The sequence below is a fragment of the Eucyclogobius newberryi genome, unplaced genomic scaffold, assembly GCF_026437365.1.
Source record: "Eucyclogobius newberryi isolate DKJ021-1_F unplaced genomic scaffold, fEucNew1.0.hap1 SCAF_5, whole genome shotgun sequence".
Classification (NCBI taxonomy): Eukaryota; Metazoa; Chordata; class Actinopteri; order Gobiiformes; family Gobiidae; genus Eucyclogobius; species Eucyclogobius newberryi.
Genome location: NW_027316167.1, coordinates 28,723,300 through 28,751,298, shown reverse-complemented (window position 1 = coordinate 28,751,298; position 27,999 = coordinate 28,723,300). Strand labels below are relative to the sequence as shown.

The 27,999-nt window shown below is 40.6% G+C and overlaps 1 protein-coding gene across 1 annotated transcript; it reads left to right on the top strand.

The window, feature by feature from the left end:
* The first annotated feature begins 12 nt into the window (after positions 1–12).
* On the top strand, positions 13–27,917 carry LOC140381306 (myocyte-specific enhancer factor 2A-like). The gene is made up of 10 exons (XM_072465340.1): positions 13–107; positions 2,692–2,758; positions 11,579–11,772; positions 16,270–16,473; positions 20,940–21,074; positions 23,402–23,555; positions 24,722–24,864; positions 26,486–26,609; positions 26,722–26,821; positions 27,051–27,917. The coding sequence occupies exons 3-10, from the start codon at positions 11,719–11,721 to the stop codon at positions 27,385–27,387; spliced, it is 1,251 nt and encodes a 416-aa protein (XP_072321441.1). The 5' UTR covers positions 13–107; positions 2,692–2,758; positions 11,579–11,718; the 3' UTR covers positions 27,388–27,917.
* The last annotated feature ends 82 nt before the right edge of the window (positions 27,918–27,999 follow it).

Here is a 27,999-nt window from a genome sequence, read left to right as displayed (position 1 = left end):
TCTCCTCTCTTGAGTTTGTCACTTTCTCAAACGTAACGAAACGGGAGATTTGTCCACTTTCCTGCGGCTCGAGCCCAACATTCAGCGCGTTTGCAGAGAGCACGCGGGTAAGTCACTTCCACTGAACATAAACACTGCTATTTACGTCTGCTACGATGTGGTTATTATGCTTCACTTTGGGTCAGGACAGTTCATCAGGACCAGAGCCTCATCATGTCAAGTTAAATACTGGATAATGTCCCGCTGTTTAAATTGTAGACCGCAGGAAGGACAAACAAACAAACAAACAAACAACTTTTCCCTAGTCTGTTTGTGGTGATGTTGGACGACTTAAAGCCCTTACATTTACTGTTGTGTTTGGCTGTGGTTCATTTTCAATGTGTCCTCCATGTCCAAGATGACTTTGGCATTTTTAGACAATAAATGGCCTTTAATATCTTAATGTCATTAGGTTTTCATCAAGCTTATGATTTGAAGGGAGGTACTTGGATAAGTTGCTTCTTTTGGGCCTTTACATCACCAAATGTGATTCCTTATTCTGTAAAATGGACATAGATGAGCTTTTGCAGTTGAAAAATAAGTATACACATATATTCTGAGCATGTCATTGTACAAAACACCTATTTGACAGCAGCATTGTTAGCTAGAAATGTCCAAAAAAAAACTGTTTCATACATAGATCAGCCCGCGTCATGCCATAATCTTTTTGCACAGACGACAACAACCATCACTACGTCTTCCTGACCAAGTTTGATTCAATTCCGTGTTCAGGAGGACGCTGGAGGACGCAGGAGGACACGCCGTTTCAAAGCGGCTGCTGTCCATCTTCTTTGTTTTCATATTCCATTAGCAGAGCTTGTGATGTAGCCTCCTCCTCTGTGCAGCAGCAGCAGCAGCAGCAGCAGCAGCGCTTGTCTTCTGGTCCTTGTGATTACAGGCTTGAGGGGACAGGTAATCAGGTCATGGTCACACTGTCCTGTTATCATACTGCCGAGACCACAGGAAGCATCTGGGACGCCCTGTGTGTGCACTGTATATAGGCTATACTGGGCGTAGAGAAGTGCACTGCGGACACAAAAGCAGAAAGGGATCGGGCTTTTGTATCGTGCAATGAGGGTTTCTTACTCGAACAAACTTATTCATCAGTCGATCAATTATTTATTTATATTAAACGGATTCGGATGGGACGGGGGTGAAAACTAGAAGATAAGGAGTGAGTTATGGCTGAAGATTTTGGGGTTTGATGTAATCTCACATATAAATACACTGTTTTCTAGTACTTTTCTGTATAGATAGTTGTTTTTGCTTTTTGTAATGCAGTTTGGGTCAGATACATGGACATACTGTAGTAGAAGAACAAGAATGTCTTTAGACGACCACAGCCCTAAATGTAATACAATGTCTTATTGCGCAGAATAAACGTGGCAAAGTATAAGATGTCATGTTTATTAGCTCAACTGAAGTGAGTTTCAGTACTCTCTGGACATGAGGTACTTGAGATATGTTTTTTTTCTGATGAAGTTTCCCTTGTGATTGACATTTAACCCCCTCTGCTCCATTGTGTCTTTCCGTTTCCCCAGTGCTATTTCCTTCCCCTGCTAGTTTCCCTAATGGCAGAATATGTATTTACCGGTATGTTTTTTTTAGTTATTTCTTTAAAGGTTATTTTAAGTTCTTCTCTTCTTCTTCTTTTTATGGTCGGTTACGGAACAATGCTAATGCCTGAGCTATGGACGTCAACGTTGTTTAGTTGCATTATTTATTTCATATTATAATTCAGCAGAAATTCATAATAAGTTGGTTAGTTAATCATTAAGCTTGGTTGGGTGTAGTATAACCTAATTGTAAGAACTCAAATGATAGTTTTAGGAACAAAAAGATTGGCTTGAACATTTATTTTTTCTCTTGACTTTAAGCTGCTGTACCTCATTTTCACACCAAGAAAAGAAGAAGTATTTACCGTATTTTCCGCACTATAAGGCACACTTAAAAGCCTTCAATTTTCTCAAAAAACTATATAATAATAATCCAGTACGCCTTATATATGGATGAATTCTGGTTGTGCTCACTGACCTCGAAGCGATTTTGTGTGGTACACGTTTTGTTTCGCTTACAGTCAGGTGCGACTTGTATATGAAAAATGATCGAAAATAGACCATTCATTGACAGTGCGCCTTATACTACGGAAAATTTGGTAAATCTGTCTTAACACCTCGCCCTCACAAACCCTTTGGCGCATCGTTAATACCCGCATGCACTCATTTTTGGCGCGTCTATATGTTTTAGAAGACCTCTTTTCAGACGGTGAAGTGAAACTGGGGCGGACCACCGAAGGGCAGCCAATCAGAGCGCGTACTTCCAGCTCGACGAGAGATAAATCCTTCTATTATTGCATGCAGACCATGTGCAAACGTCCTGCTATTACGCTATAGCGCCGCACAACACAACATTTACTTTATTCACAGGTACATTCTCAACATTAGTAGTGATGACACATGAGGGGGAGGTGTCTGTACATCATTGTGGGACATTTCTTTGTATCGACGAGTGTGTAGAATTGTCGTGCACATATTTGTGACAACAGAAAGTACTTACCGGTACTTGAACCCGACACTGTTTTATCCTTCGCCTCTGTCAAAGTGGCTGTTGTAATCATAATTCACAGTGTAATTTTATATATCTTTCTTTCAGACTCGTGACTTCTCCAGCGCTTCACAGTCGTTGTCATCATCAGTGGTCATGCTTCTCCACGTTGTTGGTAAGCGTAATACAATTCTTGATGTCTGATGATGGATTTGCCAGCGGTAACCATGGTCACGGTTGCCAATCTGACCCTTTTATGTTTTTTTCTTTAGTTTATTACAACATTTATAGTAAAACATCGCACTGTCAGCACCAGAGGACCAGCATATGCTTTTGTCTTGGTGTATTTAGCATTAAACTGTAACATACATAGCAAATGATTTTGTATTTTGTTCACCGTAAACTGTAATATTGATCTAAGCGAAACACTTTAGTTCGGGACAGAGAAGCCCCGCCCTCTCGATGATGTAATTTCACTGTAACAAGCAGCAGATTTTAATGAATGTATTACGGTCAAAACAAGATTATGTGACATTTTTAACCCTTTATGCTTTTTTTTAATGATCACAAGTAAGTGCTGAAAAGTGGGCGGAGATAGGGGGTATGTGAAAACCAAACTTTTCGGACCAGCGCAAGATTACTCGAACGTGCGCGAATCAATCTTGATATAGTTTTGAGTCGCTAATGATGACGGAACAACTTTACAACCCGGTTAAACGCTCCAAAGTTGATTTTACATAACATGTCCCCCTTTTTGAGATTAAGAAAGTATATTATGTAAATGACCTTAGCATTTAAATGGGGCCTAGACCAGATCAAATACAAATGGATTCCAGCACATTTGAATGTTTGTGACTATAAATTAGCCATGCTCCTTGTGTTGACTCATAACAGTGAATGAGAGTTAGAAGAATCATCAGTTTCCTCCCTAGATTCTCTTCCCCTCTTGTCGCACGGCCCTGATACGCCCAATACCGTCTTTTCCGGACTATAAGTCACACCGGAGTATAAGTCGCAGTCAAAAAATGCACAATAGAGAAGAAAAAAACATATATAAGTCGCACTGGAGTATGAAATGCGGTTGCAAGTGTGAAAATAACAAATAATATCACATATAAGTCTCTCCGGAGTATCAAGTATCAGTCGCACCCCGGCCAAAACTATGAAAAAAGGTGCAACTTATAGTCCGGAAAATACGGTAATCCATTTCTTCATATCAGCCAAACCCCAGGCTGCCTGCGTCTGACCACCAGGCCACACTGCCGATGTTTGATGGTAAAATAGCAAAAAAAAGAGCACGGAAATGACTCTGGGTAAATACAGAAATCAAATAAAACAATTTGCAAATATTAGTCTTGCCGTCGACGTTCCTGTAGTCGCATAAAACTGCCTTTGTCGGTGAGATTAAATTGGTTCCCTCGGCCGTGCCAACTTAAACACTTTGGGGGCCAATGGCGGCGCGGGGGGGGGCTTAATTAAACTCACTGCTGATTTGCAGAGACGAGGTCCAGGCCTGAATGTGGTCTGGGACTCCACAGCGCCACGGCCTGTTTCTCCTAAAGGTGTTTTTATTTCAGCAACGGCGCTTACAGCATATCCACAGCACGCCGCGAAAAAGCTGCACAATCAAGAAAACATGTCTATAAGTATGAGGTCGCCCCCAAATGTTTAAAACTAAAGTGAAGTTAAAATGTAGTTCCAATTGGGAATGCTATCCAACAACTATAGCTTAAAATACACAGATTATTCAAAATGGTAATACAGGTATATATTTTCCGGAGTATAAGTCGCACCAGCCAAAAAATGCATAATAGAGAAGAAAAAAACATATATAAGTCGCACTGGAGTATGAAATGCGGTTGCAAGTGTGAAAATAACAAATAATATCACATATAAGTCTCTCCGGAGTATAAGTATAAATATAAGTATAAGTCGCACCCTGGCCAAAACTATGAAAAAAGGTGTGACTTATAGTCTGGAAAATACGGTATACTGGAGAAGTTAAACTATACTTTTATAACAAACTTTTCTAAATTCCAACTTTTATGAGGGGTTTTAAGGTTATTCGGTTAATCAATAATAGTAGTTATTCATGGTTTATTGTTGTTGCAAGTTAAAATTAAGGAAAATTAAGTCATTTAAGTTCATTCTATAGTCCAAAAAATAGACCTAAAATGCAAACCACTTTTTTATCCGTCTATTTTTGTCACATTTAACTTAATTTTGTCCTTCAGAAAGGTCAGTTTTGTAAAGCCGCACACAAACCTGAGGAACAGTAACACGTTAAAGGCGGTATGGACGATTTTTTGGCGATTTGAGAACGCAGGCGGAAGTGCGCATGCGCACTCCCCCGTGCGGACTGATACAACACACACGTGCGTTTGTTTATTAGCGCAACGGAGCGCATCGCATCGCTCGTCTCCCGTAGATTTCTGTCCACTTCTGCGTCAGCTCGAACTGTCTTTCTCCGTCTACATTTTGCCCCGTACACTGAGGGAACTATATTATGATAGATCCATGCGCTTAGACACGCGGAAACGTGGGGACGAGCCTGACACGGCTGCAGGTGAGCGGTAGGTGCGTTTTATGATTGATACGTGGCAGGACAAATGATTTATCCACGCCACGAGAAAATATGATAAAAAATTTGCTGAAAAAAATCGTCCATACCACCTTTAAGACAACAGCAATGAAAGAAAATGAAAGATTTCACTGTCGTTTGGTCTCAATAATCGTTCGTTTTTTCTCACAATAATTGTAAAAAATTCAAATCGGATATTGTGACATTCCTAGTGTCATTATAACATCTACTCCTGCCGTGTACATATTCAAGTTTAGTTCAAAGGTAAACTGACAGGCACTAGCGTATGCCATATATTTCATTTTAATAAATACGGCTCAGCTGCTCGCGCCCCTGCTCGGATGAATGCGCCGCTTTGCTCCGTGCATTCTGTTCCGCGCGTACAGTCTGTTTATTGAGCGGCGGAAAGGCTCTCGTTTCACAGCGTGCCCATGTGACCGCCCGTGAGTCAATGTGAAACCGGTTGTGAGAGCGCCTGCAGGACCCTCGGCGCAGAGCCTCAGATCTGCTCGCCGCAACATAAAAAGGAAGACTTTGCTGAAAGCGCGGAATTCCGATGAGAACACAACAGTTAAAGAATTCATTAGAATATCACGGAGGAGATCAAAAGATGCAGATATAGATTACGTTTTGTGTCACAGTCGAACTCGGGATGTCTTATTATACGCAAAATAAATGAACCGGACATTTCTCAGTCTTGAGTTTGAATTATAAGGAGTTCAGGTTCCAGAAGTACATTTTGCATTCATTTTTTCCCATAAACTTCTTAAAAATGTCAAATATTAAAAGTTTAACGGCATGACAAAGTAGCTGTTTGGTGTCTAATGTCTCTAATGCGGCTCTTTTCTGTCCAAAAACACATTTAAAACTTAAAATTTGCCTAAAATAATTAATAGCTTCTCAGTTTATAAAGTTTCAGAAACAAATTTTAAATCAAAGTAAAAGGTTATGTGGTGTTTTGTTGCCACATAGCTGATTATTCCCGAGCAAGCGTTCCCCCTTCAAATATAATATTGTTTTTGGAAAGTCTGTGGGATAAAATAATAGGACAGTTTCTTCCTTAAACATGTGGTTGGCGGTCGCTGTTGGTTCCAGTGGCATTTGCTGTTCGAGCTGTGATTGGAAAATACTTTTAATTGCGATTGTGCAGTTGCATTGTACAACATTGAAAGTCTGAAAACAGTTCTGTTCCATGGCGCTTGTCACAGCAAGAAAGACGGCATCATTACGCTGATCGAGGCCGTCTGGGTCAAAGTTCAGGGAATTTATGATTTGGGGACTTGGATTTTTAGCAAGGAGTGGGTTGCTAAAGGAGGCGTGTCCAAACTTTTTTCCCTCGGGGCCACATTTTTAAACTTATACGGCGCTGAGGGCCACAGACAACCCGACAATGAAGTGAACCATTAAAAATGTAGCATTTGACATGGTTCCAATGTGCCTGCACACCTTAAATTAGACTTGGAATATTAATATTAGGCAGGTATAAAATTAACATGTTTGACTTTTTCCAATTTTACAGTACATGTACATTTTGGTCACCCACCCCAACTTTTTTATTACATTTTACCAAGTTTTGCTGAAGTTTCTCAGCTTTAGTCGATAATGACGGCTATTTATTTCCCAAGTATTGGTATCGGGACAGAAAAATCCTGTACAATCCATGCAATTTCCCCCCTAACTTGCCACGCACTTTCAAGTTTGTGGTCATGTTTTCGCGTACTGTACAGTAGGAGCGTGGAGCGCAGCCAGCGATCACTCAGCCTTCCAAGTCGCGTCCTTATAAGTCGTTGAATTCCGGAGTCCTTGGAATGAGCACGGAGCAGCTGCAGATTTAAAAATATCACATTCATTTAGCATCCACGGCCAATCTCGCGGCCTGTCGTGGCCATCCGGACGATAATCCGACACATGCTCGCCGATTACACTTTTGGAGGCGCATCATTTCACCGCGCCCCACGGCCTCGACTTTAGCTGACAGCTCGAAGGGAACCGTGACGGAGAACAGTAGATGCCGGAGCAACTTGACTTTCTTTATTAGTGTGCGTGGGCAAGGGTAGTTTGCGAGAAGCAGCTTGCGTTTGAGTCTGTATTGCTGGCAAGGCGTCACTCTCTCCGAGTTGAGACAGGAAAATCTTATCCGCGCGCTGCCACCGTCGTAAAAGCAACACAATAATGAAATGACATCACAGTGAGTCGATAATTAACTGAGCAGACGGCTTCCCCACTGAGTTTACTAGCACAATAGCGAGTAACAAGGCAACAAGGCAAAGTCTCATGAGCGTGAAGGGCCTCTAGACCGTTCGTCCTTCCTTACAGATTCCCGGGGCCCTCAAAGCTCAGCAGATCTGTCCGGGGTCGCATGTTTTGTGACAGTTTGAGCCATCTCATCCCCAGCCTGCCATTAAACGTCAGCACCGCTGCCGGGGGAAGATGAGTTTAATTATCGTGGATGGGGCTAAAAGTCATTAGCTCGGTGACCTGAAAATCACATGGGCCAATGTCAATATGGAGCGGCCCGAATCCAGCGGCTACAGCCTGTCTGACTTGTGTGAGGGATTAAAGGCAGCGCAAGTCCCCGCCGCGCTGCGCGCTCGCACCAGCCATGCTGTAGTTTCCTCAGTTTTTCTGTGAAACCAATGTTCCTGTTGTAAAAGCGCTCCAAACTCCGGCGGTTCAGTTCAGCAGACTGCAGCTTCTGTGGCTTGTGGTAGATGAAGTAACTCGCGATTCAGTTTTTCAAGATGTTCATGTGCCTTTTAACTCTCTTCAACTGTGTTTTTCCATGCATTGTCACTGACTTGCCTCGCTCCTCGCTCAGGAAACGACGAGGCTGATCTCACTCCCTCAGGAGGGTCCGTTTACTTCACATGTGCCTCCAGAACCTTTATTAACAGTCCATTTATGAACTGAGAGGCTGAGAGTGTGAGACTCCGGGCCTCGTGTCACCCACTAGTTTACATCGTCCCACAAAGTCACAAGTGTCGATATATCATGGCGTCTCATCGACCGGGAGTCAGAGAGTGGAGTAGAGGTCACACCGGGGTCAACCCAATTAAGAGATGAAACCAGGGTCCTTAATGAGAAGCTGATGAACTCCGCATCATTCACTCACGAGTTTATAGTAATGTGGTGGTATGCTTTTTTATGTGCGGTTTGAGGGGAGAAAACACCAGGTCATAAAACAGGAAGTGGTATGCGGCGCACAACAGGAAGTAGACCGTGTGAAGGAGTTGGCCTCTTCTTCTTAATCAGTTAGTCATAATTAAACTGCTGAAGGCCAAAAAAAGCAATATATCTGAACTTTGAGTGGGCGTCTCTAATTTTAATTGTATTTATAAAGCAAAAGGGTGGCACAATAACGGGATGTTTCAGGGGGATGTTAACGGGTTCTGTGGTCTGCTCCTCGACTAACGCTACGTGAAAAGCAGCCGAGTGAAGCAGAACAAGTTCCTGAATCATTCTGAACAGATTGAATTGAGCAGAAACATCCATTGCACTTCTGTTATCAGCCTTTGATCAGTTGTGAGCGTTTGCGTTTCTAGCAAAGTCTTCTCGACATGCTCGGATCCCGCGCTGTAGCTCGTTGTGCTGTTAGTGTTGGCTGTTGTGAGCGCGTCCAGGGAACTTTATTGATTTTCACGTCAGCCAGATAGGGTTTCTGCCATAGGAGCATATTACATCTGCATTGATCCGCTCAACTTGTCCGAGGAAGTGCAGCAGAGACAAGGTGTAGCAAAGTGAGATTTAACATTTTCATTGCGCATTTCGAGCCTGGCAAAATGAACCTTTTTGTTGTCAATTTCTGTAGTCGTTTTAAGGCATTTTAATAAAGGGGAGTGAGCTGTACTTTGCTGCTTTAGGGCAGTTAGATATTTCACACAAAGACGTGTATTTTGTATGAAAGGAACCATGTGTAGCGAGCACAACTGAGCCTGTGTTTCCTGTGCGTGTCCTATCTTTATGTAATTAACAACTGTAATGCCGATTTATTCTTATCTGTTAAAGCTGATTTGATTTGATCGTGTTTATCTCATACCTGGGACACAGAGAGAGGTCAAGTTCTTTCAATATCACAACTAAAATACTGCATACTTTACTATGGACAAGAACTATCAACAAAATGCTAACGGTTTAAATCGAGGAATGGTACCTTTAAACTTTAAAGGTACCATTCCTCCATAGCCCTTGTATATGTCCGTGCACTTTAACATTAAAAAGCCAACTTGCCCAACCCTGGATTTATACTCTAGACACAATGTATACTAAACAATTAAATTGACAATGGAGGATGATAAGGAAAAACCCTACTGGCTTCATCTTTGTGTTTTGTGGATTCTGAAATAGAAAGAATAAGACATGAAGCTTAACTAAACACTGCCCCATACAATAAATACAATCTTATAATACCATTCTGCCAGGTCCAAGCAATTTCCTTCTTGATCTCACGTCCATAACGGAATACATCTAGTCGCCAAGTGGGCCGCCGTGACTAAAATCAATAGTTGCTGTAAGTTGCGTGTATTTTCTGCGCATTACCTCGATCGCGGCGCCGGCCACCGCGCGCTGCTGTAATCCAGGGAGGGTTAGCGTAAAGCCTCGCCTCCACACTCTGCCTCCTCCCAGATCGGAGCAGATTAGGAGCGCGCTAAAGAGCTCGGGGTGGAAGCCAGACGAGCGGGGAGAGAGACGGCAGGGACAGGTGGCCACTTCTGCAGCGCTACAGAGCGAGAACAGACCCTAAAGGCAACACTATCGCTTCACGGGAGATGATGAGCTGCTAGCTGGAAGAACAGACAGTAGGTGGACGGCGTTCTCGGTCGTTGCTTGAGGATTTCTTGCAGTTTCTTTAACGTATCGCTTTTAAAAAAGAGCAACTTGGATTGTTTTTTGTTTGTTACTTTCTAGGGCATTGCTGCTCTGCATTGTGAACGATACAGACATTTGTTCGTGCTTCTCTAATCCGTAATAACTAGATTATTGTACGGTGTACTTTTATTTCCAAATAATCATGATTTCCGTTATGCTCTGTATATTATAAACCTTTAAACTTGATTGATTCATCTTGATTTTCCAGCCCCTACTTAGAGTCAGCGGGTACATTTACATTTAATGACCCAATGAATATATATATATATATATATATATATATCTGATTATGTTGAGTGTTTATATGCACAAGAGAAATATGACCATCACATACAGTCGGTGACTTTTAGAGTACCGTATTTACTTCCATATTTATTTCCGGACTATAAGCAGCACCTTTTTACATAGTTTTGCCAGAGCGACTTATGGGTGATATTATTCGTTATTTTCACATTTGCAACCGCATTTCACATGTTGATTATTATCTGACAACCACAAGAGGGCGCTCTAGGCTCTGAGCGACGCAGAAGAAGAATCTGCACTTCCTCTACCTCTGGAGTTTGGGGAGTTGTTTAGAAGTGACACAGAGGAAGATGAATTCAATGGATTTAGTGATTTGGGGTAAAACTGATGCTTTGGTAAACTTGTTAGCATGTTCTTTATGCTATAGTTATCTGAATAACTGTTAATATGTTACGTTAACATACCAGACACTTACCACAGTTCGTTGTCTGTGCGTCATGTAGCTGAAGGTATTAGCGTTAGCATACATACATTCTACATTTCTTCTCTACTATGCATTTTTTGGCTGGTGCGACTTATAGTCCGGAAAATACGGTAATTCTTGTATTTTGAAGGCAACATTCAATACAGTTTAAAAGTTGATTTGCTTTATTTTTATTGGATTCTTGGATTGTAATATAAAGGTGAGCAATATTGACAAAAGTGAATCCCTCAATATTTCTTGAAGTATCGCGATAACGACTTCGAATTCATATTATGTCAGTCCAACAGAAATATGTTAAAACATGTCTTTAAACTTGTTAGAGGAGGTTTAATTATCAGCCAAATATGAAATGCCTGTAAAATGAATCACAAAAGTGCAGAAATATCACATTATACCCTTTAAATAGCAATTGTTGCACATCAAATTTGATATTGATATGCATTCAATATCATCTAAATGTCAGTACCATTACCATCAAGATATTATGTTTCAAAATGTGAATCCATCTGCTGCCGTCTGCTCTTTTACAGCTGTCACAGTGTTTAAACAGACTGTCATTTGTGTGAGCCATTTACCAACACAAAGGGAGGAAACTTAGCGGTGAACTGAGTCAGAACAGAGTGAGCGCTTGTTGAACTTGCAGATCGTGTTGTAAGACAAGTTCAAAGTGGTTTGCATACACTTTTTCCTTTTGGGGAAGTTGGGTGAGAAGCAGCTGATCTTCTTGCGCCTCGGAGAACAGAACAGTGTCACGGAGAAGTCAAAGGAAAGGAATATGCCCGATTAACGCGCATCGTGCCTGTTTTCTCTTTGTTTTTCAGGGAGCCATGCGGAGCTGGACTGACTGTGCTCACGCCAAGACAATGTTTTGGGGATCTCTAGTCATCTGAAACTTACTGATCGGCAGATACAGATATATATATATTTATAGTTTTCATACTGTCTACACGCCGTCGTCACAATGGGAAGAAAAAAGATCCAAATCACGCGGATACTCGACGAGAGGAATCGACAGGTACGTTCGCTATATATTTCCCCTGCCGATTTCCACAGGTTGTTTTGATTGCCGCGTTGGAGCGGCTCCGGGTCGCGAGCGGTCACCGTGGTGGCGAGGGCAGTCATTTCGGGTTAGCTCGGGCCGGACAGCGCCCTATGATTAGCAGGGTGGGTCAGGGTTGAGGGACACACTGGACCGCTCTGCTCGGGCGTCTCGCAAGTGCCGCCGCTTTGCCGGCCACTGGAATCTCCCTCTGTCTGCCTCCTCTATATATATCAGCCGCGCAGCACAACAAATACCAGTCTGTCTGGAAGGAAGGGCTGGAAATAGGGATGTGGCTGGAAAATAAATATGCACGCTTGTGTTTGTATTTGATGCTCGGTCGCCTCAGACATTTTTAAATAGACACTAGTTTGCTGTTGGCCTGTCCAATGTGCCAGTTTTATATATATATATATATATATATATAGATGTGTGTAAACTATATCGGGAAGTCAATTTGTGTGCTTACTACTATCTGCGGAGCGTCAACTGTCAAGCATTCATTGGGATATCGCATAGTGCAGCTTAAGATACCGTCACTGCAGAGGTACAGCGCTGTGGAAGTATAAAAATGTTCCAAGGCAAATGCTTTTCCAACAGTTGGTCAGTTTATCTGCGCACGATGCAGCAAAAAACGTCATTTTCAGATTGTGACATTTTCTATTTGATGTTTGATGTTTTTTTGGTGTAGTTTAGATTTGTCAACTTCAAAGCCGATGCGTAAATTTCCGATTCCTTTTCCTGTGGACTTTTTTGATAAAATCCGTTATCAAGAGGAGGCTAAGCAGCTATGTGGTAACTAAGGTGTATAACACGGTTGGTTTCCATCCAAAAAAGACATTAAAAACTCAAAATGTAGCTAAATGTTTGAATAAATTAGCGGTTTGATTAAGAAACCGACTTTAAGTGAAAGTACTTGTGCTCATTACTTATACCACGGAAAGTAGCTGATTAGCCCCAAGCTAGCTTTCTAACTTTGAATGCTTTTTGTTCTTTGTTGATGGGGAAAAAAAGTAAAATGTACTTCCATAAAACAAATGGTGGGCGATCACTGTGGAGCTCCACAAAAAAGTGGGTCAAAGAGACTTTTACGTCAACTAGTATTTTCATCTCATTTAACTTGTATCAAAGTCAAAGTTATACATGTGGCCAGTTTGAATCACCAATGTATTTTCTCTGGAAAGTGAGCTGTCAGTGTTCCAAAAGAGTCATCACTTCAATGTTTTATCATAGAGCTACATCAGACAGAGGCCTGAAGGATGACGTCACCTGAACCGATATTGCAGTATTGGCCGACTACACGAAATATATCACAAAAACACTAAGGTTCACCATCGGACACAGATGTAGTGTTGGTTGTATTTATGAAATACGCAAAAAAAGGCAATTTTAGCAATTATTTTCCTAAATTATCCTTGATTGATTCTTGGTTTGTCTACGTTAAGTTTTTTGTTCTTCTTTTTTTGACACACTTTTTCAATACAACAGTAATTATTGTGTCAAAAAGTATTCTAAAATATTTCACCAATATTGATATACCGTATTTTCCGAAGTATAAGACGCACCGGAGTATAAGTCGCAAAAAAATGCATAAAAGAGAAGAAAAAAAACATATAAGTTGCACTGGAGTATGAAATGCGGTTGCAAATGTGAAAATAACAAATAATAATAATAAATAATCACATTTAAGTCGCTCCGGAGTTTAAGTATATAAGTCGCACCCCCGGTCAAAACTATGAAAATACGGTAGCAATAATTAAAGGCCATCACTTTAAAAAAAAAAAAAATATATATATATATATATATATATGTATATATATAATATATATTATATATATATAGATATATATATATAATATATATTATATATATATATATATATATATAATATATATATATATAATATATATTATATATATATATATAATATATATTATATATATATATATATATATATATATATATATATATTATTTATATTATTTATATATTTTATATTATGCAGCCCTAGTTACAGGATCAGTTCACAAATAACAATATTTTTTTGTCTTTTTGCCATTTCGTCGAGCCCTTCGTGCATCCACACCGTTATTTTTCTAGTTTAAAAAGTGAAAATGACTTGCCAGCCTGACACCCACGTGATCGTTTAGCCACTTCTAAACGGCGGACTTGTTACTATGAATCAGGATCCCAGAAGCTGAGCGCACGTGAATCACTTAAAGGGTGCAAACTGCTCAGTGCGGAGGGCGAACACATGACCGGGCCGTGGTCTGCGTGTGTGTGTGTGCGCCGCTCCGGGACACACGCGCCGCACACGCATGGATCTGACATTCTCCAGTGCATCACGCGTGGAGAGCGTCCAAATCACCACAGAGTTTGTGCGCACGGGGACAAACGACATTAAGAGTGTTCCTGATGGAGTTACGCTTTGACAAACAAAGGAAAAAGAGGAAAACTCCTTCTAGACACAGTAGCTCATATCAATATACCGTATTTTCCACACTATAACTTGCACTGGAGTATAAGTCACACTGGAGTATAAGTCGCACTGGAGTATAAGTCGCACTGGAGTATAAGTCGCACTGGAGTATAAGTCGCACTGGAGTATAAGTCGCACTGGAGTATAAGTCGCACTGGAGTATAAGTTGCACCAGCCAAAAGAAAGCATAATAAAAAAGAAAAAAACATATAAGTTGCACTGGAGTATGAAATGTGGTTGCAAAGGTGAAAATAACAAATACTATCACATATAAGTTGCTCTGGAGTATAAGTACATAAGTATAAATATAAGTATAAGTCGCACCCCGGCCAAAACTATGAAAAAAACTGCGACTTATAGTCTGGACTCATGAACACTTCCTAAACACCTGTCACTTTATCTATAATTTAACCACCGCATTGTTCACTTTCTGCACTACATCTGTAAATTCAACTGTAAATTGTGTGTACATAGAAAATCTATTTTTATTTTGATCCTATAGCAGATTTAAGCTGTTTTTCTTTTTGACTTTATATTGTTGGTTGTTTTATCATTGTTCATTGTTCATTATTTTATGTTGCACCGAATAACAAACCCAAGTTCTTATGTGAATTCTGTTCATTGGCAATAAACCTTTTCTGATTCTGATTTCTGATTATAAGGAGCAAAAGAACAACGACACATAATCCCAATATTAATAATACAAATTGGAATAATACGACTGTGTGAAAGTTGTTTATAGACTCCAGGTTACAGGAACGAGATTCTTTTGAGATGGTGTCAAAGTGTGTGAGCTTTTATTGCTTCCATTTTGACAGACTTGAGCCTTCTCTTTTTTCATGCCACTTCATTGCAGATACAGTCTTGTCATACGAGGGATGGCTGCGGCTAAGCTCCCTTTCATCTTCCTCTGCAAATATCCATTTAACTTTACGTCCCCGGCCCTGACATTTGCTTCGACGAGCAAATAAACATGCAGGCTATTTATACTTTTTTCGTGATGAGGTGCAGATTATGCACACTCGAGTTTCCAAAGGAGATGTGGCATGTGCGTGTTGTAAGGCGCGGGACAGGCGTGTCATTCAGTCCACTCGGCCGCGGTCAGGAGGAGTTTCACTGGTGGATACAGACCACTGGCTAAATGTAAAAGGCGGATGTGGATGTAACTGTAACTAACGATCGCTTCGCCAATCGATTTAGCCTTTGTACGAAGTTTGACCCGGATGAAGCTGGAGCCGTTTGAGGATCCTGGTGGAGCACATCGAGGAATTCAATCAGTCGTGAAACGTATTTCCTCATCTCATGGCATGTTTTGGAACCTATGTGTCGACCAGTTAACGGTTGTTATTAAATGAGTTGTCAATTATTGAGATAATTGATTACTTGCGATTAATTGGTGGACCCGAGAATATATATTTTTTCTCTTTTTTAAAATGTAATACAAAATAAAGGATGTCAAGATAAATTGATCATCTAGCCCGAGTACATAACTAAAATTAAAATAAAAAAAATACAATTACAATTACAAATACAAATATATAAAAGCATGTTTATTGCACTAAAAAAACAACAAAAACAAGTGTGCCTACTGTAAGTGGGCTTGCTTCTCCACAAACCTGACTCGCACTTGGCCTGGAGGAGCCTCCTTCTGCTTGTTACTATAGAAATGTGGTTCCTTTTGGCTATGATGTTCCACAGTATAGCATAAGATGTGTCTGTCTCTATAGAGAACGTTCACACGTGTGGTTTAACTCGTGTGGTTTCCATGGATTCACGCAGGGGACGCACCACCTCCAGAAAATGTCATGCCGTTGGTTTTGTTGGTTTCTCAAATGCCCTTTAGTACATAAACCTGGTTACATACTACAGTAATTATCATGTTTTTGCAAAAGTGTCAATATGTTTCAATTGTGAACTTGCTTCTTCTCACAATGACTGTAACACACCCACACACCGTGACATTTAATTCAGCTGGTGTGATGTGTGCGCCGCAGGTAACTTTCATGAAGAGGAAGTTCGGACTGATGAAGAAGGCCTACGAGCTGAGCGTCCTCTGCGACTGCGAGATCGCTCTGATCATCTTCAACAGCTCCAACAAGCTCTTCCAGTACGCCAGCACAGACATGGACAAAGTTCTGCTCAAATACACCGAGTACAACGAGCCGCACGAGAGCAGGACCAACTCCGACATCGTGGAGGTAAGCCGCCAAAGCCCGTGTCAATGTTTACCATGAGCTCACGCCGAAAGGATCGCGCCGAGATAAGTCAGCAGGAGCAGCTTGGCGACTTTGTGTGAGACGGTTGGCGCCTCGCTTTTATCATCTTCAGTGAAAGTATTTGCTGCCACTTCCGACAAAAAAACGACACCCTTTTCCCAAACACGAGCCTCCATTTTGAGCTTTTCTGCAGAATAATCCGAGGCTGTTGCATCATGGTTCTCCCGTCTCCCACTCCACATACTCGTCCCTGCTGCTGCTGCCGCTGTCATTAAAATTGAATGGTCATCGTGACTCACTTCGGGCCTGTTTATGTAAGCCTCTAATGTGTGTGTTCTGCAAAGTACTGCCTCGACCGCCTCTTCCATCACGACTCGTGCAGTACGGTTTGAGGTAGTGCCGACTGCGAGATAGAAGCAGATTATGTTTTGGGTGACATTTGGATTTCTAACCTGCATAACATCAACATAGCTGACTAGTACTTCCAAAAGCTGAGGTTTTTACGTTATTCTTTAGTAAACCCACATCAAACGGTTTTAAGGAATGTGTGTAGAAACAGATTGTGCCCTACAGATCCACTGATGTTCCGTCCCTTTGTGTTTTTTGGCAGTTAGACCCTTACTGCCTGATGTGATAAGCTCCAGTCATCTCTGCCGCCGCATCAATGACTGAAAAACAAATACATTCATGTAAAGGAGCACCTCAGGGTTGTCTTAGTTGTTTTCTTAGTTGAACGGCCTGATTTGAGTGTCGCTCTTTCCCACAGTGACTGGACACACTATGACAAACAGCAGAGTAGAGCTGACCACAGCCAGACACCTGTGTCATCCGTGCAACACAAACAGGATTTGCCTACTAAGATGTCTATTTGCTTGTTCCCACAGTCGTCACGCAGGCTGACGAGCGGCGTAAAACAAAGCCTGACCTGCCAGAGGTTCGCTCTTTTACATGTCGGTCAGTTTATTTGCAACATTAGTGCTGCACATTTGACTGTTTGTAAAGTAACACCTTGTTGTGGCTGTTATTGAGTCAGACAAAAAGCTTCTGTAGATCTTTGATACTGCGTGATGTGAATATGCTCCAAGCCACAGAGCCACACACGTCTTTGTCTTATTCTCAGTCTGCAACAATTGGCATATTGTATTTTATCACTTATTTTTGAGATGATTAGATAAGGTAATAATCTCTCTGCCTGTACTGTCCATGGAAGTTCACACAGAAGTATCTGGAACACACGTCTATTTTCTAAACCATGCCATACTCGGTAGAGAGGCCTTATGGGAAAACGGCTCTACTGTAACTGGTCAGTCCTGGTCAGTCCTGCTCAGCTCTCCTGACAGATTGCTTTTGTCATAATAATGAGAAGACAGGTTTGTGTGCCTCAGAGTAGAGTTTCAGTAACAACAGAGCAGCGGTCCAAGATATGCAGCGCTCTGCCGTCCGCCTACAGAGAACACAGATGAATTAACATTTATCTAAAAGTGAAAACTCCAATAATGTCAAAACCTGAGACACAAAACATCATTTGATTCTTCGGTTTAGTCTAGTTTTAAGTCCACGTTCGCAAATTTGAAAAGATTTAATCAAAACATGGATAAAACCTTCAGAAGTGAATATTTTGTAATCTTCCAGTTCTAACTGTAACACGCTTGGTAGCTTTGTACTGAGATGATTTCTGTGGCAGGCCGTGCCTCGCAGTGGCACACATCCAGATGCCTCACCAGATCCACTAAAGCCGACTTTGACATTAGAGATGATAAGGAGACCCGCACTCTCAGGCCCCTCACTTTTAGATAGCTGTGCACGGCCAGACATGATGTAGTGGTTAGAAACGGCATGTGTGGAGCCACAAATAGCCCCTGGAACTTAAATTAAATCCCACTTGGCTGCATGTCCTTTCGTGAACCTGATAAGGAAATGCACAAAGAAATATATATATTGTATAAAGACATAGTGCTCTTATTTGATGTATATGCTATGTACAAATCTACAAGTCATTATGTGTGATTAACAGCAGCTGTCCTCCCTGTGGGTTATGGGTCAGGCAGAGTTTACATGTCAATATGAGACTGTGTACACTCACAAACTCCTGATGCTGAGCAACAAAAGTGCATCCTCTCCCCGCATGGCTCGCCCGCCCGCCTCATTTCCCTTGACAGCATTAATAACCATGGCAGAGTCATTAAACTGCAGTGTACTGCTATTTGCTTTGAAGTTTGTCTGGAATGAATATTTATGATATATTTTCAAAGCATGAATAGTTCACCCCTCTCTCCTTTGTTGCAACACATTCGTCTGGCGGTAATGCAACACTCGGATGCCAACCGCCATAAAACAACAACAACAACAACAACAACAACATTCCAGTAGAGAGTCTGAGAAACTATGTAGCCGTGCGTCTACGAGTGGCAGCTCGTAGACGCACGGCGTAGACTTTTTAACACCAAAGCAATGGAAGGAGTACTTTTACGGACTACGACAGAGTCTGAGGACAAAGCACTGGAAGTCAAGGCACTGGAAGAAGAACTTTTAGGACTACGACAAAGTCTAAGGAATAAAGTCTGGCGGTAATGCAACACTCGGATGTCAACCGCCATAAAACAACAACAACAACAACAACAACATTCCAGTTAGGATCATTCTCGTGTCTGACACATTGATCGAGCTCCTGCATGAAAAATACAAAACAGTAAGTGAGGAGACTTCGAGGTTTCAGTCACCAGCATCCAAAAGCATGACAAAAAGACAGTGTTTAGTGGACGTGATATTATCGGGAGATCTTTGGAGACATGGAAAAGTCTGTTCGAAGTAGGACTGGGCCACATGACAAAAAACTGTTTTCAGTTTTTTTTTCTAATATTGATTGATCACAGTTTTTATGAACTCCTATATCTTATTAAGATCTAATAAAATATGGCTTTCAATATGAATTTCCTGAACAAGACAGACTTTTAATAATTTAAAACAAAAACATTTGAGATTTCGTCCTCCATGATCTGAACTCGGCTCCAGACCACATTTCACTTTTACCACTTTCACTGACAGGAGTTTGGCCCTGGACCTCCATGAGTCAAAAGACCGACTCAAAAGCCTGAACGATTAGAGACGACTCGATGTTGATTTTAGATTCGTTTTCGAGTCATTTCGCCCGGCCAATAGTTGACAACACTGTCCGTCTGGTCGCTTTTCACTCTTATGACGTGTAATGAGGAAAAGAGATGACATGATGGATCCCAGAGAAGTGATGTCAGAGGCCAGGCACGCGCGTTGTTGGCATGATTTGATTTGCTCGGCGACGGCCCCGCCAATGTTCAGGTGCTTCAGATTAAACACGCGTCAGTCCAGTCGCCCGTGTGTTTTACAGCACAACGTGATACAGTCAGGGTCACGTTGCCAAATCCTGTTCTTGGCCCAGATCATTGAACATTTGAGAAACATTATAAAAGCCTTTAGTATATATACGGTTCAGAATGTGATATTATGTCATTGTTAAAGAGTCAAATCTTTGACCATTTCCTTTTTTTTTCTGCTAAATTGAACTAAAATGTCACTTATTATGTGATCTGTGACGCATTAGAAATTAAGACGAAAGTCAGTCTGTATTTATGCACCAAACGTACGTCGGGGACATTTAGTTGCGCTCGTTTGTAGCACTGCGGTTAAAGGTGTTGCACATTTGTTGTCGGTGCCAACTCGACCTCGGCCGTTTGCAGAATGTCTCCTCCTTCGCTCTCCATGTTTCACGCTCGGGGTGTGCCAAAATATTGAAATGTGATACTAAATTCGGTGATACGGTATCGTTATCGTGGGCTGCCGTGTCGATATATCGCCATGAGTAATTTTTGGTATACCGTATTTTCCGGACTATAAGTCGCACCTTTTTTCATAGTTTTGGCCGGGGTGCGACTTTTACTTATATTTATACTTATATACTTATATGACTTGCGACTTATGCGACTTATGACTATGCGACTATGTGATATTATTTGTTATTTTCACACTTGCAACAGCATTTCATACTCCAGTGCAACTTATATATGTTTTTTTCTTCTCTATTATGCATTTTTTGGCTGGTGCGACTTATACTCCAGTGCTATAGAATCTGGAAAATACGGTAATTATTTTGTGACATTTTGACTGTTTTGATGATTAAAATGGGTGTGTTTAATTCTAAGTTTCTGCTGGTCGTGGCTTAGCAGAGAAAAATTTTATTAAAATGTATTGGGTATAATATCATGAGCAATATATCGATCATGGCATGTATTGCAAAATGGTGATAGTATCGAGTATCGAGTATCGTGTATCGTGTATCGTGAGGGACCCTGTGATTCCCAGCCCTATTTCCTTCTACAGTTCTCCGGTCTCCTAAAGCCTTCAGACCGGAAAGAAGAACACGTTTGTTGGTAAAATACACCTCTGACTCCATTTTGTGGCCGTGTCACTTGCAGGCCCTGAACAAGAAGGAGCACCGAGGCTGTGACAGTCCGGACGCAGACTCCTCCTACATCCTGGCTCCGAGCACAGAGGAAAAGTACAAGAAAATAAATGAGGAGTTTGACCACATGATGAGGACACACAAAATTGTAAGTCCTTTGAGCGCTTGTGATTGTTGTTGTGATTGTTGTTGTTGTGCTACTTTTAATGAACTGAAAAAGATGCATTTACCGCCACCCATAGAAGTTTTACGTCTTGTTTTACGCTATACTGTAAAAGTAAAAAAAAACTTCTTCTTCTTCTTCTTCTTCTTCTTCCTCTTCCTCTTCCTCTTCCTCTTCCTCTTCCTCTTCCTCTTCCTCTTCTTCTTCTTCCTCTTCTTCTTCTTCTTCCTCTTCTTCTTCTTCTTCCTCTTCTTCTTCTTCTTCCTCTTCTTCTTCTTCTTCTTCCTCTTCTTCTTCTTCTTCTTCCTCTTCTTCCTCTTCTTCTTCTTCTTCCTCTTCTTCTTCTTCCTCTTCTTCTTCTTCTTCCTCTTCTTCTTCTTCTTCCTCTTCTTCTTCTTCTTCCTCTTCTTCTTCTTCTTCCTCTTCTTACTACTACTACTACTACTACTACTTTAGCTGTACACCTTAATAAATAAATAAAGAGAAAGAGAGAGGGCGATAAAGGAGAAAGAGAAGGAAGAAAGAGAGGGAGAGAAAAAGTAGAGAAAGATAGAGAGAAAAACAGATATTTGCGTTTGTGGAACGAAGGATGTCAAAATCTTAGAATGTTGTTATTGTGTTACTTTAAAAAAAAGAAGAAGAAAAAAAAAAAGGTGCATTTACCGTCCTCTGCTGTAGTTATACGTCTTCAAAGTATGTGATTTACGCTACACCGTATTTTAAAAATTTTGGAAACGCCTATTGGTTGTTTTCAGATTCTAGAACGTGATGGTGGGGAAGAGCAAACTTTCATATTGATTACATTGTATTTTGCCATGAAATATCTAAAAGGTGAATTTGAAAATCTTTAATCTGATTATTTCTATTAGTGACTAGACTCATTCACTTCAAGTATGACAAACAAACGTCTGCATTTTAACATTATTCATCCTCCACATTTGGACTGAGTTGCAGTGAGTAGCAGCGCAACTGATGAATATAATATGTTTCTTTGCTTTTTTTTTCAACATAAAGTTTTTCCATGGAGCTTTTGTTTTGGTCAAATGATCTCAAATGTAACGTGAAAATAGTTCCTCCGTTGTTGCTAAGCTGGACTGTTAGCGACAGTTGGAGAGTTCGGACGCTGCATAACAATTCATTTTCTCAATGAACAGACTCAAAAACGTGTCATTAAAGTCCTGTCAACTGGCCACGATAAAGACTTTGGAGTTGAATAATGAAACCATGTCATTTTGAACAAATAATAATGATAATTTATTTTTTGGTTTATTTATGCAGAGAAGAGAAGATATTGAATGCGATGCCAGGTTGAACAAATCTGCAGTTAAACAACAAATTCCACCATAGAATTCTGACTGTTACAGCTCAGTTTGTACGACACATTTCACTAAAACGCAGTGAAACGCAGTGAACAATTTATATTTCATGTTTTACTAAAGATTTTGCCTATTTGTCCCCAGTTTTACCATTTTTGTAACGTATATATTTTCACTTCCTGGTTGGACATGGGCAGAAAATATGACGTAGATAGGTAATTCCACAAGTTTTACCTAGCAACCGTACTGAAAACAAGAGGCAAAATCCATATACATTACACAGCAGCTATGATTCGACAGTGAGACTATTATACTGTAACACCTTTATTTTGTTGAGCAATAGTCTGTTTACGAACGGCACGTCGCATACTGATGACATCACAGAGAGAATGCAGCTTTTCCTGTGATTTTAAAAGTTTGTTTTATTTTTCTAAATGTATTCACAAACTGCAACTTCTTGGATATAAAACTAAGATAAACATTTACCAAGGTTTTTATCCTACCAAACTAAGTCATACTTGGAAAAACAGGAGAAAAACCTTCATATAGACTTTAAACTAAATCTATTTTTATTATTTATCCTACTGCAGATATATTTATTTTTTTCTTTTTGACTTATACAGGTTGTCCATCCATTTTCTACCGCTTGTTCCCTTTCGGGGTCGTGGGTGACTGGAGCCTATCCCAGTGACTTTGGGCCTTTTATGTTGCACTGAATCACCAAAGCAAGTTCCTATGCTTATTAATTCTGTTAATTAACAACGGCAATAAACCTTTTCTGATTCTGAACTGAAAATTCTAGAACGTTGTCAGGTTTTTCATGTACATTCCTCTGTTTTTCGGCTCCAAAAAAACAAAAGAACAACTAAAGTCTGAAGAATAAAGTCTAAAGAATAAAGTTGACGGTTGGCCGCCATTAAAACCAACAACAACATAAATTCTCCGTCAGTATAAGTAAACAAAAGTTAAGTATTGTAATGAATCGTTCACTCACAGTCCACAGGTCACGCGCCCCCCGTCTTTCTGCACGGCGTGCCCTACAGCAGCAGTGTCGGCCCCGCCCCGGCTCCGCCCGACAACGGCCTCCTCGCAGCAGCTCACAGTCAGCTTCAGAGGAACAACTCACCTCAGAGACCCACAGGAACCACAGGTGAGGGTCCGCCTTTCACCGCTCACACTTCAAACATCAACCTTTAACCGGCGTGGGGCGTTTAGGTGGTCAAGCAGGGTGGTCAAGCAGGGAGGTCAAGCAGGGAGGTCGGCAGGGTGGTCAGCAGGGGGGGTCAAGCAGGGGGGTCAAGCATAATGGATCTGGTAACATTGGTGTGGATTTAACTGAGTTTTTGCAATTCCTGTGTTTGAGTTGTGTTCTTTTATCGCACTTCTTTTTTTATTTTTTTATTTAAAACATAAAACGACAAAAACAAGAACCAAGGCAAGACCAGAGAGAGCAAAATAAATACAAATTAAAAATAAAGGCATGAAAATTAATTTAATGTATGATATTAAAGGGCACTTCTTATGTCAAAATCAACTTCTATGTGGGTGAATTTATTTAAAAACTATATATACCGGTACTAAACTAATGAATAAATGTAATGGCTACAGTGAAATCCCATTCTCAGTCTCATTTCTAATATCAAGCCGTTTGGACCAGTGTTGCAGTTTACAAATGTATTATAATGACATAATGATATAATGATATAATGACAGACGAGGGAGGTTAGGTTTAAGGAATAAAGTCTAACGGATAAAGTAGATGGTGGTAAATACACCTTTGCAGTGTGCTGCCAGCCACCATTAAAAGCAACAATAACAACTAAATATTGATCTATATATGTTATAATTATCGTACTAATGACCCGAAAACCACATAATTTTGGTACGGTAAGTGAAGGTTTTTGCTTATTTGTCGCGTAGGGAAATATGTCTTCCTTCAACACCATCTCCTAATATTAAGCTATTTCAGGATATTTACATGTTTTAGGTTGTTTTTTAGGGTCAAACTCACTTCCGATCACAGGGAGAACAGTGAACGCTGCACGGTTCTCCTCCCTCAGAACGTGTCTCCGATATGAACACGTTACGTAATGTCAAAAGCAAAGAGCACCGCATCAATTATTCATTAGCGTCTCTTTTATAATACATCACCACTTTTTCCTCCCATCGCTGGCAAAAGGTTGTCCATGTTTATTGTGCAATCTCAAAAATAAAAAGAGACTGCCAGTAAAAAGAAATTGCTGCTCTTTTGCATAGTTATTTCCACGGACGTTACAGTAAAGTCTGATGCTTTTATTCCTTCTTTTTGTCTGTTAGCGAATGGTTTTGTGGGGCCATCCAGTGGCGGCAGCAGCAGCATGGGGAAGATCTTGCAACCCAGATCCCCTCCTACATCTACATCCAAGCACAAGACACAAGACCTGAGAGTTTTCATCCCCCTGTCCAAAAACATGTCTCAGGTAATAAAAAAAACACCTTACATTAACTTATTCGTTTAGCCTAAATGGTGCAGCTAATGGAAAGCTTACTGTTTATTGCGTACCAGTACATTGTTTGGACATAATATCGCAAAGGGAAAATAGCAGTTGGACGCAGCGTCGTATCATCCAGAGCTTTTTCAAAACATGTTCTTGTTGCCCGAACAGCACATAATGAACCGTCTGCGCTGGAAAACGCATAATTACTTTGTTTGGCAACTCTTTTTTTTGATAATTTGCGCACGGCCATCTGTCGGAGTGTTATGAGACCACGAATACATAATCTGACTCGGTGATAACTAGAAAACGACTATTATTGTTAGCGTTTTGCAGAGGCCGGTGAGCTGTACTAGAAAGAGTAGAAAAGAGCATTTAGTACGAGTGTGTTTGTTGTGGTCATGGGGTTTGCTCTTGTGTTTGTTCATTCTGAAACTGCACTTTACTTCCTCTTTTGTGCGTGTGTGTGTGTTTTTGTGTGTGTGTGTGTGTTTTTGTGTGTGTGTTTTTGTAAGCTGTGGGGTGGGTCCTTTACAAAAACATCCTTCAAGACCCTTTCTTCTCAAAAGTTTTACAAGAATCGCACAGGATGAAGGAGGCAGTGGTGGTTCTGAGCAGACAATAGTACGAGAAGACCAGTGCTACTTTTAAAGGACGCGTTTTGGCACTCGAGCAGCAGTTATTCCACAGAGTCTCGCACTAATGATCTCATTCAGGGTGATGTCATTTCTGACTTGTCACACTAAAACACCAACTGCCAGAGGAACAATGCATTTGAGTTAACAAGCCGTCTTTACTGCCCACACTGAGCTGAGGGGCTTTGAACAAACATACGTGTAACGTGATGTGGGACGTAATCGTGGATTAAGTGTTAGTGAAACTCTGAAATTGGAATAGGATTGATTGGAAAGATTGATTGAAACTGTCATGAAAATGACACCTCATGGTCTAAACATAAAACACAATTATCACGAGATGATTGGATAAAGAAAACAGAACACTACAGTATAAAATGTACTACAACTTTAGTCACTAAAGCAGGTGTCAAATGGTTTAATATCTAATGATGAGATAATATGTAATACAGTTTTAACTGTGGTAATATTACATCTCTTATTGGATGTAAAGCTTTCCTTCAAAACATTTAGTGAAGTGACAACTATGACACAGCTGACCCCTTGTGGCTGAATTGTGCATTGCATTTATCACAATAAACCAACAAGAAAATTTATTTTTCTATAATGGTTGTCTAAAGTATTAATACCCAAATACTTATTGATGCTAAAACTGTTATTGAGTCTTGATAATTAAGTCTCAATACTGAACAAAATAAACGGGCCTTTTCAGAATTGTTGCTGGAAAGAAATTTCCAGATTCTAAAAACATTGGTATTTATTTTATTTTATTTACCAGTACTAATGTTTTAGATATTTTCAAATTGTGTTCTGTGTTTTTTATACATTTATTGCAAACATATTTATAGTATAATCTTATTGTGTAACTTAAATATCAAATATCTGCAATAGTTTATTAATACTTGTGACTGAAATAAAATCAAAATCAATTGAGATATCTCTAATTTAAGCTTGATATTAAATGTTTACAGAATAATCATCGAGTGAACAGCAGCCAGTCCAGTCAACCATTGTCCACCCCTGTGGTCTCCATGACAACCCCCAGCCTGCACCAGAGCCTGGTCTACTCTGGGTGCAGCTCTGCCTATACTAATGGTAAACAGACATAGACCAACAGTTCTCTTCACCTTTTGGGTTATGCAACTATCATTTTAGTCGTGCCCTTAAATACTCCTGATGTTGTTTGTTTGTGTTGTTGTTGTGGCAGATTACTCTCTGAACAGCGCTCAGTTGTCAGGTTTCTCCCCTTCAGGCCCTTCTTTGAGCTCCATGGCAATGTGGCAGCAACACCAGCTCAACTCTCTGGGGTAAATACTTCTGATTCAGAGGTTCCACACACAGGTTTAGTCACGCTGCTTGGCCTGGTTAAGTCACATAAACAGACAGCAAAGACGGGACACTAAGTAAAAAAAATACACTGTTATTTACAATTCCACTCTTACTTGTTGTGGACTTTTTGTTCTTAAATCACTTTATTTACTTGTTGTACTGTCAATGTAACCGATTAAATAGCTCTGTGTATTTGTCTGTCCCCAGTTCAACCGCTTCCAGTTTGACCATCAACGCAAACCACAACCTCAACATAAAAGCCGAGCCGCCGTCCCCCCCGCGCGACCACCTGACCCAGTCCAGATACATGAGAGCGGGCCCTCTCCCTCACACGGCTCACCCCTCCGTTCAGGCAGAGGTGGGCAGGTCACCCACAGACAGCATGGGCTCCTCCTGCAGCTCCCAAGAAGGGTGCACCAGTGACCGGGACGAGCACCCGCACAGATCAGACTTCCACTCACTTCCCATCGGCCACATGAGCCGCGCCGAGGGAGGAGAGAGCCCCACCGTCAAACGCATGCGGATGGACAGTTGGGTGACATAAGGGCCGGATCCAGATCAAAGACATTTTCATATTAAATTAAATCTGTTTTAGATGATGGGCAATGGTCCAGGAAGTTAAACTACTTTAAACAACATACCAAAATAACCTTAAATAAAACCTCTGAGGAAATAAACATCAAGTGAAGCTACAATCCAAAAATGAATCATTAAAACAAGGGAACTAAATAATGTTGTACTTTTAGATTTAGCCTGTAGGTGGCGCCAAGAGATCAATTTGTTGCATATCTCAGGGTTTGGAACAAGGTATAAAAGCAATATTTGTTTTCTTACTCATCACGCGGTTATTTAATATCTGTCAACTGTGCTTGTTATTTTAAATCTTTCTTTTTGCATTTTTTTTTGCATTTTATATGAACACAGAATTTAATTAATTTATAACTAATAATACAACACAATAATGTTGTAGTTAGTTTAAAATATAAAGCCATGCACTCTTTCTCTGTATTTGTATCTCAAATGTCCTCATTGCTTTGTAAATAGTATCCTTAATATATATCACTTTGGATTTAACTGGTTTGATGTTCTTTCCTGCTTATCTTACATCATATTGCAAAAATATATTGGATGATGCCAGGTGATGATGAACACAATG